General features: G+C 33.5%; 1 protein-coding gene across 1 annotated transcript; it reads left to right on the top strand.

The window, feature by feature from the left end:
- Positions 1-246: 246 nt before the first annotated feature.
- On the top strand, positions 247-4,357 carry LOC112032930 (vacuolar histidine transporter YPQ3). The gene is made up of 12 exons (XM_024065695.2): positions 247-714; positions 893-935; positions 1,191-1,217; positions 1,785-1,883; positions 1,982-2,088; positions 2,380-2,551; positions 3,000-3,101; positions 3,190-3,282; positions 3,383-3,403; positions 3,502-3,560; positions 3,660-3,750; positions 3,858-4,357. The coding sequence occupies exons 1-12, from the start codon at positions 491-493 to the stop codon at positions 3,954-3,956; spliced, it is 1,137 nt and encodes a 378-aa protein (XP_023921463.1). The 5' UTR covers positions 247-490; the 3' UTR covers positions 3,957-4,357.
- Positions 4,358-14,684: the final 10,327 nt, after the last annotated feature.

Below are 14,684 nucleotides of genomic sequence, written 5' to 3'. Positions count from 1 at the left end.
TCAAAAGTAAAAGTTTGAAGAATACAAATATAATTTCTCTTCATCTAATCTAGAAAGGCTAAAAAAAGTGCGATATAACTGCAAAGATCTATTTTCTCGCGAAATGTCATCATGTTCTTGACATCTTCTTTTTTGTTTTCTGTTTGATCTCAACCGTCTATTTGATTTTGCAAAAGCAACATAGCATCAACAAGAATATGCGTATCACACATACAATCGATACTTTTATCATCATAATTTTAAGCAGAGGTACAAATGTAACAGAGCATCACAATCCAGAATATGCGTACCACTTGATGTTTTTGCAATCTATTTTTCCTAAATTACAATGATCCAAGAAAGTGACAAGACAGCGATAGAGAGATACTGCGTTTGCATTTAAGTCTTAAGTTTGCCATTTCCTACATAAATTTCAAGTTCAATATATAGCCTCTACATTTAGTAAGAAACAACAAAACACAAGAGAGAGAGAGAGAGAGAGAGAGAGAAAATGCAGCTCTCTTATTGTGTAAAAGAGCAGAAACCCTGTGTGCGTTGGGTGGAGAAATATTTTAAAGACTGCCTTTGCAATGTAAAAGATGATTTTTCCTTCGGTTTTGGCCTTATTAGTCTAGTGTGTTGGGGTGTGGCAGAAATCCCTCAAATCATCACCAATTTCCAGACAAAATCTGGCCATGGAGTTTCTCTTGCTTTTCTACTCACTTGGGTTGTTGGGTTTGTACTTTCTTCTCCTCCCATACTTACAAACACACATGCACACACACAAACAAGAACATAAAAAAGAGTTCTTGACATGCTTTTCTTCTTCTTCTTCTTCTTTTTATTTATTATTTACAAAACGAAAAAGTTTAATTTTTGGGCCCTTTTTTTTTTGTTGTTGTTCTTGATGCAGTGATATTTTCAATCTGGTGGGTTGTCTTCTGGAACCAGCGACGGTGAGTGTGAGGCTGAGAAAACTGTAAACCATACAATTATTGTTAGTTAGTATTAGTGGTCCAGACTGTGGTTGTGTTGTGTTGTGTTGTGCTGTGCCACTGTCTGGAAATTTTTTATCCAAATGCACTCTTATCAACTTGTGTGTGGTATTTTCATTTTGGTCCTCATATACAATTTCTTCTTTCCATTCTTATTTACTTTAACGAAAAATTGTAACATCTTCTGATTTTTGTTTTTTAATGCTTTTGATGCAGTTGCCTACCCAGTATTATACGGCTCTGGTAATAGCACTATATATCTGAGTTGGAGTATGCATGTTCTATTAAAAGACTAAGAATCCTACATTTTCTTTATGATTTCACTTTCTGCTGCAAATAATGGAAACCATGACAACATAAGTTAAGTTAAGGATGCAATTGGGGTAGGTCTGTTTGGAACGAAGCCAACCTAAAGATTTTGAGTGGCCCGGTTCAACCTCATAGTTGCTGGTTAGGCATGGTTGGGTTTGGTTTTCTGGTGTGGTGATAATACTGGCCAAGAAAATTTTAGCAAAAGGTGAAAAGGATCTTGGAACAACTTCAAATTGTGGAAAAAGATGGCATGAACAGTAATTCCTGCCCTGACCACCAAAAAAAAAAAGAAAAGAAAAAGAAATTGTTATTGAATGTATAAATTTTTTTTTCAATCCAATCCCAATCTCATGTTTGGACCAGAACTTTGACCCAAAATCACCTACTGTAGCTAGTGTTTGGGTTGAGATTAGCTTCTGCTAGCCCAAGTTGCTAATTTTTGTGATGGACCCAGGTATTGTTGTTGATATTATTATTATTATTTTGTTTTTCTTGCAGCTTTACACAATAAGTACTTTAGTCTTAGTATTCCAGTGTGTGTACTATGACTACATTCCTAGACGGTTCAAGTACAGACAGATCAATTCTAAACATGAGGTACAATTTAATTTCCTTGTACCTAAATCTATTCAAAAGGTTTTTTCATATAACCAACCTTTCTTAACAGGACTATTAAAATTTTGTTATTATTTTAGGCTGAAGACAAGAAAAAACCATTGAGGCCTGATAAGTCAGATGATTCAAGCATTCCGATACCTAGAGCTTCCCCAAAAACCACTACTCAAAGAGAGTACTACTATATGTATGTATATATAGCTTCTTCTTTTTTTCTCTTTGTATATATGTCATTGTAGGAAAATTATTCATTAATTTGGGAATAATGCCTCCCACTCTAACATAAATGATAGGTTTCACCATAAATTTAATTAACGTTATCCACTATTATGTTAGAGGAGGGAGCATTGCTCATGTAGTACTAAATAATTACTCCATCATTTGATATGTTTAGCGCTAAATTACTAGATTAATTATGAAATTATTTTGTTTAATTAGCACTACAATGAGCAAATCAATTGCTTTGAATTTTGCACAGGTCAGCCAGATCTTTGGCAGGCAGTGGCACTCCACCATTTCGAACCTATCTCAGGGTGGCCAAAAGTGGTCCTTCCACAATGGCGCTTAACAGTGACTCATCATCTGAGGATGAGGCAGCTCCAACTGCATCTAAGTCATCTGCTAGCCAACCTAGGCCAATACCAAGATCAGTAAGTCTCCAACATATCAAATTAAGCATGCTTTTGCTCATTAAGCCAATTATACAAACCAAAATTGGTGTTTTTACTTTTTAGGACAATATATATGCATTAACTTTATTCTCTTTAGAGAGAGTGCTGTATTATTGCTCTTCCAGTTTTACTTTTATGTTTCATTATTGATCAAGATTCATTTATGTTTAAATTTCTACACTTTTTTTTTTTTTTTAATTTTTATAATTGAGTTTTTTGTCACAAGGGGGGAAGGGGGATACAAACTAATAACCCCTGCTTCATAAGATGTAATCCCTAATTGATTGTGCCAATTGTGGGATACATTACCACACATTTATGTAGTGATATCATTTAAATAATGAAATTGTAGCATCACATTGATTCAAAATAATAACCTCTAAAATCACTATTGTAATATGTTGGTGCACCATGGCACATGTTACAGGTAGGTTATGGAACATTTCTAGCTACATCACTCAACTTGCCCCTAAAGAGTAACGGTTTGATCCAAGCATACGTGGGACTCACTGGGAGGAAGCTCTTACATGTATGATTAGTGATACTTCAGAGTATAACTACATTAAGGCCTTTTTTTTTTCCTAAAGGTCTTACTACAAGGGCACTATATATAACAGGAACAAGGGGCAGAGAATGTTTTAGGGCAATCGTTGGGATGGCTAATGGCTGCTATTTACATGGGTGGCCGACTCCCTCAGATATGGTTAAATGCAAGTATCATTTCAAATTGCCATTTTAGCTACTTTTATTTTTCGTTTTAATTTTTATGAAGATTTTGTCCCTAACAAAGTTATTGCATATATTGGCCAGATTAAAAGAGGAAATGTAGAGGTGATGCTCTTACCACTTTCTTGCTTTCAGACAATATCTTCAATATATTGTAGTGATTGTTCCAATTGTTTAAGACTCTTTGCATTGTAATTTTTCAGGGCTTGAATCCTCTCATGTTCATTTTTGCACTAGTTGCCAATGTTACTTATGTGGCAAGGTCTTTCTCTCTCTCTCTCTCTCTCTCTCTCTCTCTCAAAAGCTTGTTCTTTCTATATTTGGTCCCTCATATTTATTGTTGTTAATTACTACTTTGCAGTATTCTTGTAAGGACAACTGAATGGGATAAAATCAAAGCTAATATGCCTTGGTTGTTGGATGCTATAGTCTGCGTGGCGCTTGATTTATTTGTATCCTTTGCTAAGTTCCTGCGAAAAACTTATTTTTGCTTTATCATCATCATCATCGTTATTATCATCGTCATTATTATTATGCTACCTTAACAAACATGTAATAGATCATTTTGCAGTATATTTACTACAGATACATGCAGAGATCAAGTAGTACTGGAGATTATGGAGACTACATGGAAGCAAGTAAACCTATTGTGTCTTAATTGAGCATTGTGTTTGATATCACAACTTTGGACGTACCATAACCTAATTTTCCTCTAGTATTTGAGCTTGTATTATTTGTTTTTTAGTTATTGTTTGGTACAGCGAGCCTTACATAAATAAATTAGTGGAAGCACTAATTTTATCCTCAATATAATTTGTAATGTTGACGCTATATTGCTCAACATATAAGCCCATAAATTAGTCTGTTTAAGCCTTTTTTATATCGTTGTTGTTGAGTTTCCTGGCCTGTTGGTTCTTCAATGATGATGACTCTGACATGCTACAAACCATGTTGTTTATCCAAGGGCCATTTTATCTCTGATGGAATCCCCTTCTTGAAATTGAATGTACTTGAAATTGAGTGATTTGATTTGTTGGTAATATATGGACTATAGTACAACTATTGGCTCAAATTTATATCCTGCTTTCTTTGATAAGACTGGTTCTTTTTTTACTTTAGAGAATATAAAGCAGTTTGGCTTTTGACCTTTTCAGATAGGGAACAAAAATTTCATGTTTTATCTATGATTTGGTACAACATAAAATTTTTTCTGGGTGGTAAATATTACTTGGGGTAAGTTTGGATAGTGTCTGACGGCAGGTGTTTGCGTTTTTTTTTTGGGTTCTATGCACTATTTATGAGACCCACAAATACGAAAAACGAAAAAATAAATAAATTTCAATCCCACGAGCATTATTCATAGTTTAAAAATTATTTTGTTACAGTGTTTTTAGTAATAAATTTTCAATTTTCAGCAATATGCGGTATCTAAACAGACCCTTAGTCCAAAGAGGTATTAGACATCACGAAGTTCAATTTTCCAAGTTATTAATATTTAGGCTAAAATGCAACATTCACCTTCTATGTTTCACCAAAATTTATGTCAATTCTCTAATTTTGATTTTGTTTATTTTAGTCCTTTAACTTTCAACTAAGCTTTTCCATCAACTTTTGTTATATTTTGTGGTTAATTTTTCAAATTTTTAAATTTTTCTTCAAATTTTTTTAATTAAAAAAATTCAATTAATGAATGAAAAGTATTTTTCACTTTTTCTTTTTCAAAATTTTTTAACAAAAGTTGACAAAAAGACCTTAATTGAATAAATCTGAAACTTAGAGAATCAAAATAAACAAAAGCAAAATTAGAGGACTGAAATGAATTCTAAAGAAACTAAAAAAGTGAGTTTTGCATTTTAACCTTGTAGAGAGGGAAAATTTCCGACCTGTCACAAGCTGACACGTCACACTGCCAAGTCTACAAAATACAACTAATTACAAAGTTCCACGTATTATTGCTAGGTTTTGCTATCACTACTCAAAAACCAACAGAAATTTGTCAAGTGTCATACAAGAACCAATCACGTATCAGCATATGTAAGCGATGACATAAGCAGCCTCGCACATGTAAGCGATGACATAATCAGCCTCGCACGTGTAAGCAATGACATAAGTGAACCAATCAGGCTATGACATGTGTCACCAATCAAACTCCACCATATGTCGCTCAACCACCCCCAAACTCCTATAAATAGAAGTTTTCTTAAGACATTTAGAAATTTAGTCGTCTACAAACCTAATATTTACCACCCATAAATTTTTTTATATTGTACCAAATCATAGATAAAACATGAAATTTTTGTGTGGTCTTAAATTGTCTGTTGGTGCTGGGCCCAATTTGAGTAGACATATTTACAAAAATGCCACTTACCTTAATTTCCTAATATCTGAAAACTCTCAAAAGGTGTTCTCATATCTCACTACTCATTCTCTTTTGAGATATGAGTTATGAGAATTGAAAACAAAAATCAAATCAAGCAATAATTCACGTGGTGGGGCCATGAAATTTAAGTGACAAGAGATGGAAACACAACAATCCAATTGGCCGAGTATTGAACTGGGTCTCTTGGGCTTACACGCACAACTTTTTTTCTTCTTGAGAAACATTATACACACAACCTAATACCTCTAATATGAAAGAATGGGCCAGGCCCTAATCCTTGACTGAATATGGATAGTAAAATGGGCAAAGAATATCGACTATATAATGGTCAACCAGGACAAGAGTTTCAACTTTCAACTATACAATGGTCACTCACGGTTCCAATTGGCATTGAGATCAATTAATTGATCTTATTATATGAGCCAGGTTTATGTAAAATTACAAGAGAGACCTATAGAAAACCATACCCAGATCCAGAGCAGCCCCTTTGTCCTGCAAAGAATCCGTTACGGCCCAATTATAACCAAAGGGACGAAGAAAGGCCATGATTGATAATGTTGTTTATGTACTTCATGAAGACTTCTTGGGCTTGCAACATGGTCATTTTGTGCTTGGGTTGGGGGGGCGGGGGTTTATTCGGCAAAAATGACCCAGCCCATGAAAAATGTTTACTTTAAAAGCAGGACTGCTCTACACTATTAACATTAACCTTTATATATATATATATATATATATATGGTAGGTTCCAATTAGCTCAACTAGTAATGTGCTTGGGTTGGGGGGGCGGGGGTTTATTCGGCAAAAATGACCCAGCCCATGAAAAATGTTTACTTTAAAAGCAGGACTGCTCTACACTATTAACATTAACCTTTATATATATATATATATATATATGGTAGGTTCCAATTAGCTCAACTAGTAAAAATTTTTATGATTGAATAAGAAATTTGGAGTACAGTCTCCATCACAGAGAATTTATACTAACATTGATGCAAAATGGTCCCTACACAAAGTATATTGTAATTTTGCCCCATAACATAAAGGTTAAAATTAATTTTTATCCAACTTTTCAAGAAAAAATTTGGATTCCAATCACAGGAGTGCAGTGTGAATTCCATGTTTGAGGATACTTTTTTTTTTTTTTTAATAAGTAAACTAGGATATATTGTATCTATTAGAATATTGAGATAGATTGTATTCATAATATTGAGATAGATTGCCACTTTATTTGTCACCACCTACTTTAGGTACAATCTGTCACAAGATTAGTTAGCTAACATCTTCACCAAACCTCGTTCACCAAGATGTTTTCATGAAATGACTTCCAAATTCAAGTTCATCTCCATTCATCCAATATGAGTTTGAGGGATCCTGATAGAATATAAATTCAACGGGCTTAGGCCCATTGATCTAGATTTTTTGTACTACACTAATATTACTTGTACATCTTCACCTTGTGTATTTATATAAATATACTTTATTTTACACAATTTAATACACAGTGTTTTAGACTTATAGTATCAATTATCAAATAGACAAATACCCAAGGCTATAAGTTCAGAACACAAAGTAGCATAAGATGAAAATGGTTTTGGTAATATACTGATTGTTCCAAAGTTTTGTCATATTTTTGAGAGATAGATAATGGGAAAGGGAGAAGGGGGATTCAGATCACAGAGATAAAGCACCCCAAAAAAAGTCATTTATATTGAACTATTATTTCGACCCTGGAAGCTTACTACCTTAGTGGATGTATGTGGAAGTTCTAATCAAAATTGACATTAAACTAAGCAACCAATATATACTGATAAACAATCTATGTCAACGTTTTAGAGCAGAACTCCATTCTGCTTGTTTAATCATGATCGATTGATAGCTGCAGATGCGAGAAAATCCAATCGGTTTCCTTTCATGTGGTACAAATAAATTTAATGAGAAGAAAAAGTGTTTGTTTAATAATAAAATAAGATACAATCGTATTGATTCTCACAAAGTTTTGAAGGTAAGCATGTGAGCTTACCATGGTTGACTCTATCACAATGAGATTTCCCGATCCCATAGGGAACCTTTTTTTTTGGGTGTGTGTTTGAGTACTAAAGGGGAACAACTATTACTAAAGAAAAACTGATTTCTGAGGGTAGTTTTGAATACATCACCAGATTATGGATCATTTTATTGTTGGACAATATTTATTAATGAATTCCTTTTAATGTCACCCTCAGTAATAGTAAACCATCTAACTTTATATATATGAAAGCAACACATGATTTGAAATGGGTGAAGATATGCCTTGCACAAGAATAAACTACTTAGTCCATCAAGGGTGAAAAACTCATGGATTACTCGGTAATTGGTTCTGGCGGATGAGATCAGTTGCCCATAAGAGTTTAATTAACAGTGAAGATTGTTTGTTGTACTGTATGTTCTGCGATATGCAACGAATCTAAGTGAAGTTTTCCTATATCATAAAATAAAATTTAAAAAAAAAGTAAAAAAATTAATAAAAAAGATGAAGATTTGCATGATCTGATGATCATGACTTCCTGCTTACAGTAGCACAACCGTTGTAGTTTCTTTTTCACCCTTTTTCTAAGGAAGGATGTTCAGTGAGTCTGAATTTGCTCAACAGAGAAAGCAACGTTTCTCCTTACTTTCTGTTTTCCATCAAAATTGCCAAAACTCAGTCGTAATCAGCTGGCATATGGAGCAAACCTTATCTTGATGTTGTCTTGCATGTTCCACTGGGTTCAAAGAGAGAAAGAGAATGGAAACTCCACTCCCCGTGTTCTTGGTGGACCATCAACTATATATATTAACTAGTGCAGCTACACAATATATGATTTGACCTTTCGAATAGATAAATCATTTTAATTCATATTTAATTCTCATGTTTTTTTTTTTTTAGAAACAGTAATACTTATTAGAATACACGAATACGAAAATAGTATATAGAGTATTTAATACAAAAGTAGTATATAGAGTTTTTTAAACAGATTTATAATATATTACATAACTAGAGTACCACTACAAAAGGACCTAACATTTATAGTAGTAGCTTGAGATTATAAGGAATGAAGCTCTAACACACACAACCAATATGGGATAAACATCCCTAATTTTTTTTTTTTAGGAAACAGTAATACTTATTAAAACACACGAGTACGAAAATAGTATATATATATAGAGTTTTTTAAACAGACTTATAATATATTACATAACCAGAATACTGCTACAAAAGGCTTATTATATAAACAAGCTTATAATTCCCATGTTAGATCTTCATATCAATGATAAATTGATTGAGATTCAAAATATGCGGTATTTAATCATATAGTTTATATATTTGAAACAATTGCAACATCTTTAATACCAATAAGTCCCATTCCTGAAACTAAAAAACTCTCCATTGAACCATAGATCTCGCAGGCAGAATAGTACTGGATTGTCTGTATTACTTAATTTAGGGGTGTCAAATGGGTGGGTTTGGGATGAGCATAATTGGGTTGGATATATAAAACCCATTTAATTAATTACTTCTAACCCAAATCTAACCCTACCCAATTATTATGGGTAAACCTCAACTCACCCAAATACCCAATTATCAAAATTACCAAAATACCATTAAAGTGAAAACTCCAACACTTTCTTGGATTCCTTTTTCCACTAAATTTTCAGAGAACACAACAATATTATAAAAATAAAAATAATTATAAATTCTATTTTACCTCAGCTTTCTCGACAACCAAATAGGAAATCAAAAACGAAAACTAATATTACTAACATTAGAAGCATTAGAGCACTACCATCAGGTGTGTCAAATGCCAAATATTTGGCATTTGCCACAACAAACACCACTATTCAAGCCTCATGAAGTGTTCCAAATGTGTCAAAAATTTGCAACATGCTACAGTACTGTGATAACTTTGGCACAGTAGAGACCAATATAGCACATCTGTTTATTATTTTTTTATTCTACTTTCTGTCTCTTCTCTCACAATGACATTCACTCTCTCATCCTCTCTTCCTCTCCATCAATCCTCCCAACCTCTGATTCACTCTTTCAGCCTCTCATCCCCTCCCTCAATTCTTCCAATAGGACATTGACAATTAAGCTCCGCCACCGTCCAATCAAGCTCTGCCACCGTCCTCCCTGCTTGTCCCCTAAAGTCCGATCTCGCCTCCAATCTCACCTCGATCTCTCCTCTAAACTTGCTGCTGATTACTCCTTTGGTCGAATGATTTTAAGGTCACTATTCCCGAGAATTTATTATTATCATAACAAGCGGTTAAAAGTAAAGTAATTTTAATACCTTATACCAACCTCCAGTTGAACCTTTACCTCAATACCCAATTAGACTTGTTCTATAGTGACAATATCTCATTTCAATGCACGGTTCCCAGTACGTAACTAACCAATTGCGCGGATCTTAGTACGCGACTTCAATCACCAACTTGAGAAGAATGTTGGCTGCAAAGTTCTTCAGTTTTTCCAGGCGATGCAGATCATGAAGTTGCTTGGTCACAAAACCCTATGATATACAAATACAGCAGCTTCTTGAAGAACTAGGGCAAAACTAGGTCTCCGATCATACTCTTCTTCACACTTGTGAAATTTTCTCTTGTGCAACTTATGTCACCTTTGACGGCCCTTAAAATAATCTTTATATATGTTTAGGGTTATGAGAAAAGAAAGCTTAAACACATACTCGCGGATTGGATAAAAATAGTCTTGAAAAATTGAACTTCATAAACCTCGATAAATAGCCATCTATCGAGCTAGCTGTCGAGTCTCGAGCTGAAATAGCTCTCTTTAAATCTCGATAGATGCTAGCTGTCGAGTTTTAATAAACAGCACTTTCTGACTTAATTCTTGGATAGACTTGCATGGCTTTAACATTTGAACTTGAAATAAGGTTTCTTGAAGCATCAAACATATCCTAAATCTACCCAATTACAAGTAAAGTGCGTTTTGTCAAAGGATTAGTCAATTACATAAAATACTGACATATGTTCTTAACATGTGAAACACATATGTCCTAACAAAACTTCACTAACGTGATTGCTTGTCACAAACAATGGCATCTACACATCTCAGCTCATTAATTACGACAAAATTTGGCTATGGTTATAACTAATGGCTACAACACTACTCAATATCTTTCTATTAAATGTGAATTTTGACACATTTAGTATTAGAATATATTTTCTTTTTATATCCTCTATTCTTGAAAATTTTGAAGAAGATCAAAGATCAATAGTTTATGTTATCAATAAAATATTTAAATTTTAAGTTTTTGTAATTTAAAATTATACATAAAAAATAGGTTTATGAATTGAATAATAAATAATAACTTATCATTGGTAAAAAATTTAACATATGTATTAAAACTTTAAAGAAAGTGCAATTAGATTTTTAAAACATATAATTATTTTAATTTTTTTAGTGAAAATTGTGGTCATATGGTTACAATTAAGTTTGTAACCAAGCTTTGTCTCCTTAATTACTATATCCAAACACGGAAATTGATAAGATTTTCTAAATGCGGATGCACGATTCCCTAATTTGAAGGAGAAGCCACCGACAGTATTCTATTTTTAGCATTTAGAATTATTGATTCCCCCTACCAGAAAAGGTTTTCTTTTCCTTTTACCTTTCTTTAACTTCAAGGTATTCAATCAATAAAAAATTAGAGAGAAAACGCGTACGTTGTTTTATTTAAGGGTATCTCCTTGACTTTGTAAATCTTGCTTTGATGCCACGATTTGAGCTTTATGTTAATTCTTCATTAAGAAAGTAGGGAACCACAGGTTAAAAATGCTACTTACCCAGTTAAGCTCCATCAGTAATCTCAACCAAAAATTTAAGACTCATTCACATTGCGAGTGCATGGTTATGGACTTATGGGACTTGGCTAGAGCTAAAGATTGCCGAAATTATAGTTGAAATAATAAGAGTTTTAGATAACTGGGACCTGAAAGTTTTCATTATCATATGTATAACATGGGTCACAAAATAGAAAATCACACTACATTACAGCAAAGCAGATACAAATAAGTGGTACCAACCCTGTTCATTATTGAGAAACACTTGTACACCATATTTAAGAACAACCTTTTGATTTTATTTTTTTGGGTAATTAAACAGCCTTTGATCACCTGCTTATTTGGGCTGCATTTAATTCACGGTTTTAAAACAAAGCAATACAGTAGATTTTATGAATACATGACCCTAAACATATATAAAGATTATTTTAAGGGCCGTCAAAGGTGACATAAGTTGCACAAGAGAAAATTTCACAAGTGTGAAGAAGAGTATGATCGGAGACCTAGTTTTGCCCTAGTTCTTCAAGAAGCTGCTGTATTTGTATATCATAGGGTTTTGTGACCAAGCAACTTCATGATCTGCATCGCCTGGAAAAACTGAAGAACTTTGCAGCCAACATTCTTCTCAAGTTGGTGATTGAAGTCGCGTACTAAGATCCGCGCAATTGGTTAGTTACGTACTGGGAACCGTGCATTGAAAATGAGATATTGTCACTATAGAACAAGTCTAATTGGGTATTGAGGTAAAGGTTCAACTGGAGGTTGGTATAAGGTATTAAAATTACTTTACTTTTAACCGCTTGTTATGATAATAATAAATTCTCGGGAATAGTGACCTTAAAATCATTCGACCAAAGGAGTAATCAGCAGCAAGTTTAGAGGAGAGATCGAGGTGAGATTGGAGGCGAGATCGGACTTTAGGGGACAAGCAGGGAGGACGGTGGCAGAGCTTGATTGGACGGTGGCGGAGCTTAATTGTCAATGTCCTATTGGAAGAATTGAGGGAGGGGATGAGAGGCTGAAAGAGTGAATCAGAGGTTGGGAGGATTGATGGAGAGGAAGAGAGGATGAGAGAGTGAATGTCATTGTGAGAGAAGAGACAGAAAGTAGAATAAAAAAATAATAAACAGATGTGCTATATTGGTCTCTACTGTGCCAAAGTTATCACAGTACTGTAGCATGTTGCAAATTTTTGACACATTTGGAACACTTCATGAGGCTTGAATAGTGGTGTTTGTTGTGGCAAATGCCAAATATTTGGCATTTGACACACCTGATGGTAGTGCTCTAATGCTTCTAATGTTAGTAATATTAGTTTTCGTTTTTGATTTCCTATTTGGTTGTCGAGAAAGCTGAGGTAAAATAGAATTTATAATTATTTTTATTTTTATAATATTGTTGTGTTCTCTGAAAATTTAGTGGAAAAAGGAATCCAAGAAAGTGTTGGAGTTTTCACTTTAATGGTATTTTGGTAATTTTGATAATTGGGTATTTGGGTGAGTTGAGGTTTACCCATAATAATTGGGTAGGGTTAGATTTGGGTTAGAAGTAATTAATTAAATGGGTTTTATATATCCAACCCAATTATGCTCATCCCAAACCCACCCATTTGACACCCCTAAATTAAGTAATACAGACAATCCAGTACTATTCTGCCTGCGAGATCTATGGTTCAATGGAGAGTTTTTTAGTTTCAGGAATGGGACTTATTGGTATTAAAGATGTTGCAATTGTTTCAAATATATAAACTATATGATTAAATACCGCATATTTTGAATCTCAATCAATTTATCATTGATATGAAGATCTAACATGGGAATTATAAGCTTGTTTATATAATAAGCCTTTTGTAGCAGTATTCTGGTTATGTAATATATTATAAGTCTGTTTAAAAAACTCTATATATATATACTATTTTCGTACTCGTGTGTTTTAATAAGTATTACTGTTTCCTAAAAAAAAAAAATTAGGGATGTTTATCCCATATTGGTTGTGTGTGTTAGAGCTTCATTCCTTATAATCTCAAGCTACTACTATAAATGTTAGGTCCTTTTGTAGTGGTACTCTAGTTATGTAATATATTATAAATCTGTTTAAAAAACTCTATATACTACTTTTGTATTAAATACTCTATATACTATTTTCGTATTCGTGTATTCTAATAAGTATTACTGTTTCTAAAAAAAAAAAAACATGAGAATTAAATATGAATTAAAATGGTTTATCTATTCGAAAGGTCAAATCATATATTGTGTAGCTGCACTAGTTAATATATATAGTTGATGGTCCACCAAGAACACGGGGAGTGGAGTTTCCATTCTCTTTCTCTCTTTGAACCCAGTGGAACATGCAAGACAACATCAAGATAAGGTTTGCTCCATATGCCAGCTGATTACGACTGAGTTTTGGCAATTTTGATGGAAAACAGAAAGTAAGGAGAAACGTTGCTTTCTCTGTTGAGCAAATTCAGACTCACTGAACATCCTTCCTTAGAAAAAGGGTGAAAAAGAAACTACAACGGTTGTGCTACTGTAAGCAGGAAGTCATGATCATCAGATCATGCAAATCTTCATCTTTTTTATTAATTTTTTTACTTTTTTTTAAAATTTTATTTTATGATATAGGAAAACTTCACTTAGATTCGTTGCATATCGCAGAACATACAGTACAACAAACAATCTTCACTGTTAATTAAACTCTTATGGGCAACTGATCTCATCCGCCAGAACCAATTACCGAGTAATCCATGAGTTTTTCACCCTTGATGGACTAAGTAGTTTATTCTTGTGCAAGGCATATCTTCACCCATTTCAAATCATGTGTTGCTTTCATATATATAAAGTTAGATGGTTTACTATTACTGAGGGTGACATTAAAAGGAATTCATTAATAAATATTGTCCAACAATAAAATGATCCATAATCTGGTGATGTATTCAAAACTACCCTCAGAAATCAGTTTTTCTTTAGTAATAGTTGTTCCCCTTTAGTACTCAAACACACACCCAAAAAAAAAGGTTCCCTATGGGATCGGGAAATCTCATTGTGATAGAGTCAACCATGGTAAGCTCACATGCTTACCTTCAAAACTTTGTGAGAATCAATACGATTGTATCTTATTTTATTATTAAACAAACACTTTTTCTTCTCATTAAATTTATTTGTACCACATGAAAGGAAACCG

The sequence above is a fragment of the Quercus suber genome, unplaced genomic scaffold, assembly GCF_002906115.3.
Source record: "Quercus suber isolate HL8 unplaced genomic scaffold, Cork oak 2.0 scaffold_2, whole genome shotgun sequence".
Taxonomy (NCBI): domain Eukaryota; kingdom Viridiplantae; phylum Streptophyta; class Magnoliopsida; order Fagales; family Fagaceae; genus Quercus; species Quercus suber.
The sequence above is the reverse complement of the archived record's forward strand: the minus strand, read 5'-3'. Positions and strand labels throughout refer to the sequence as shown.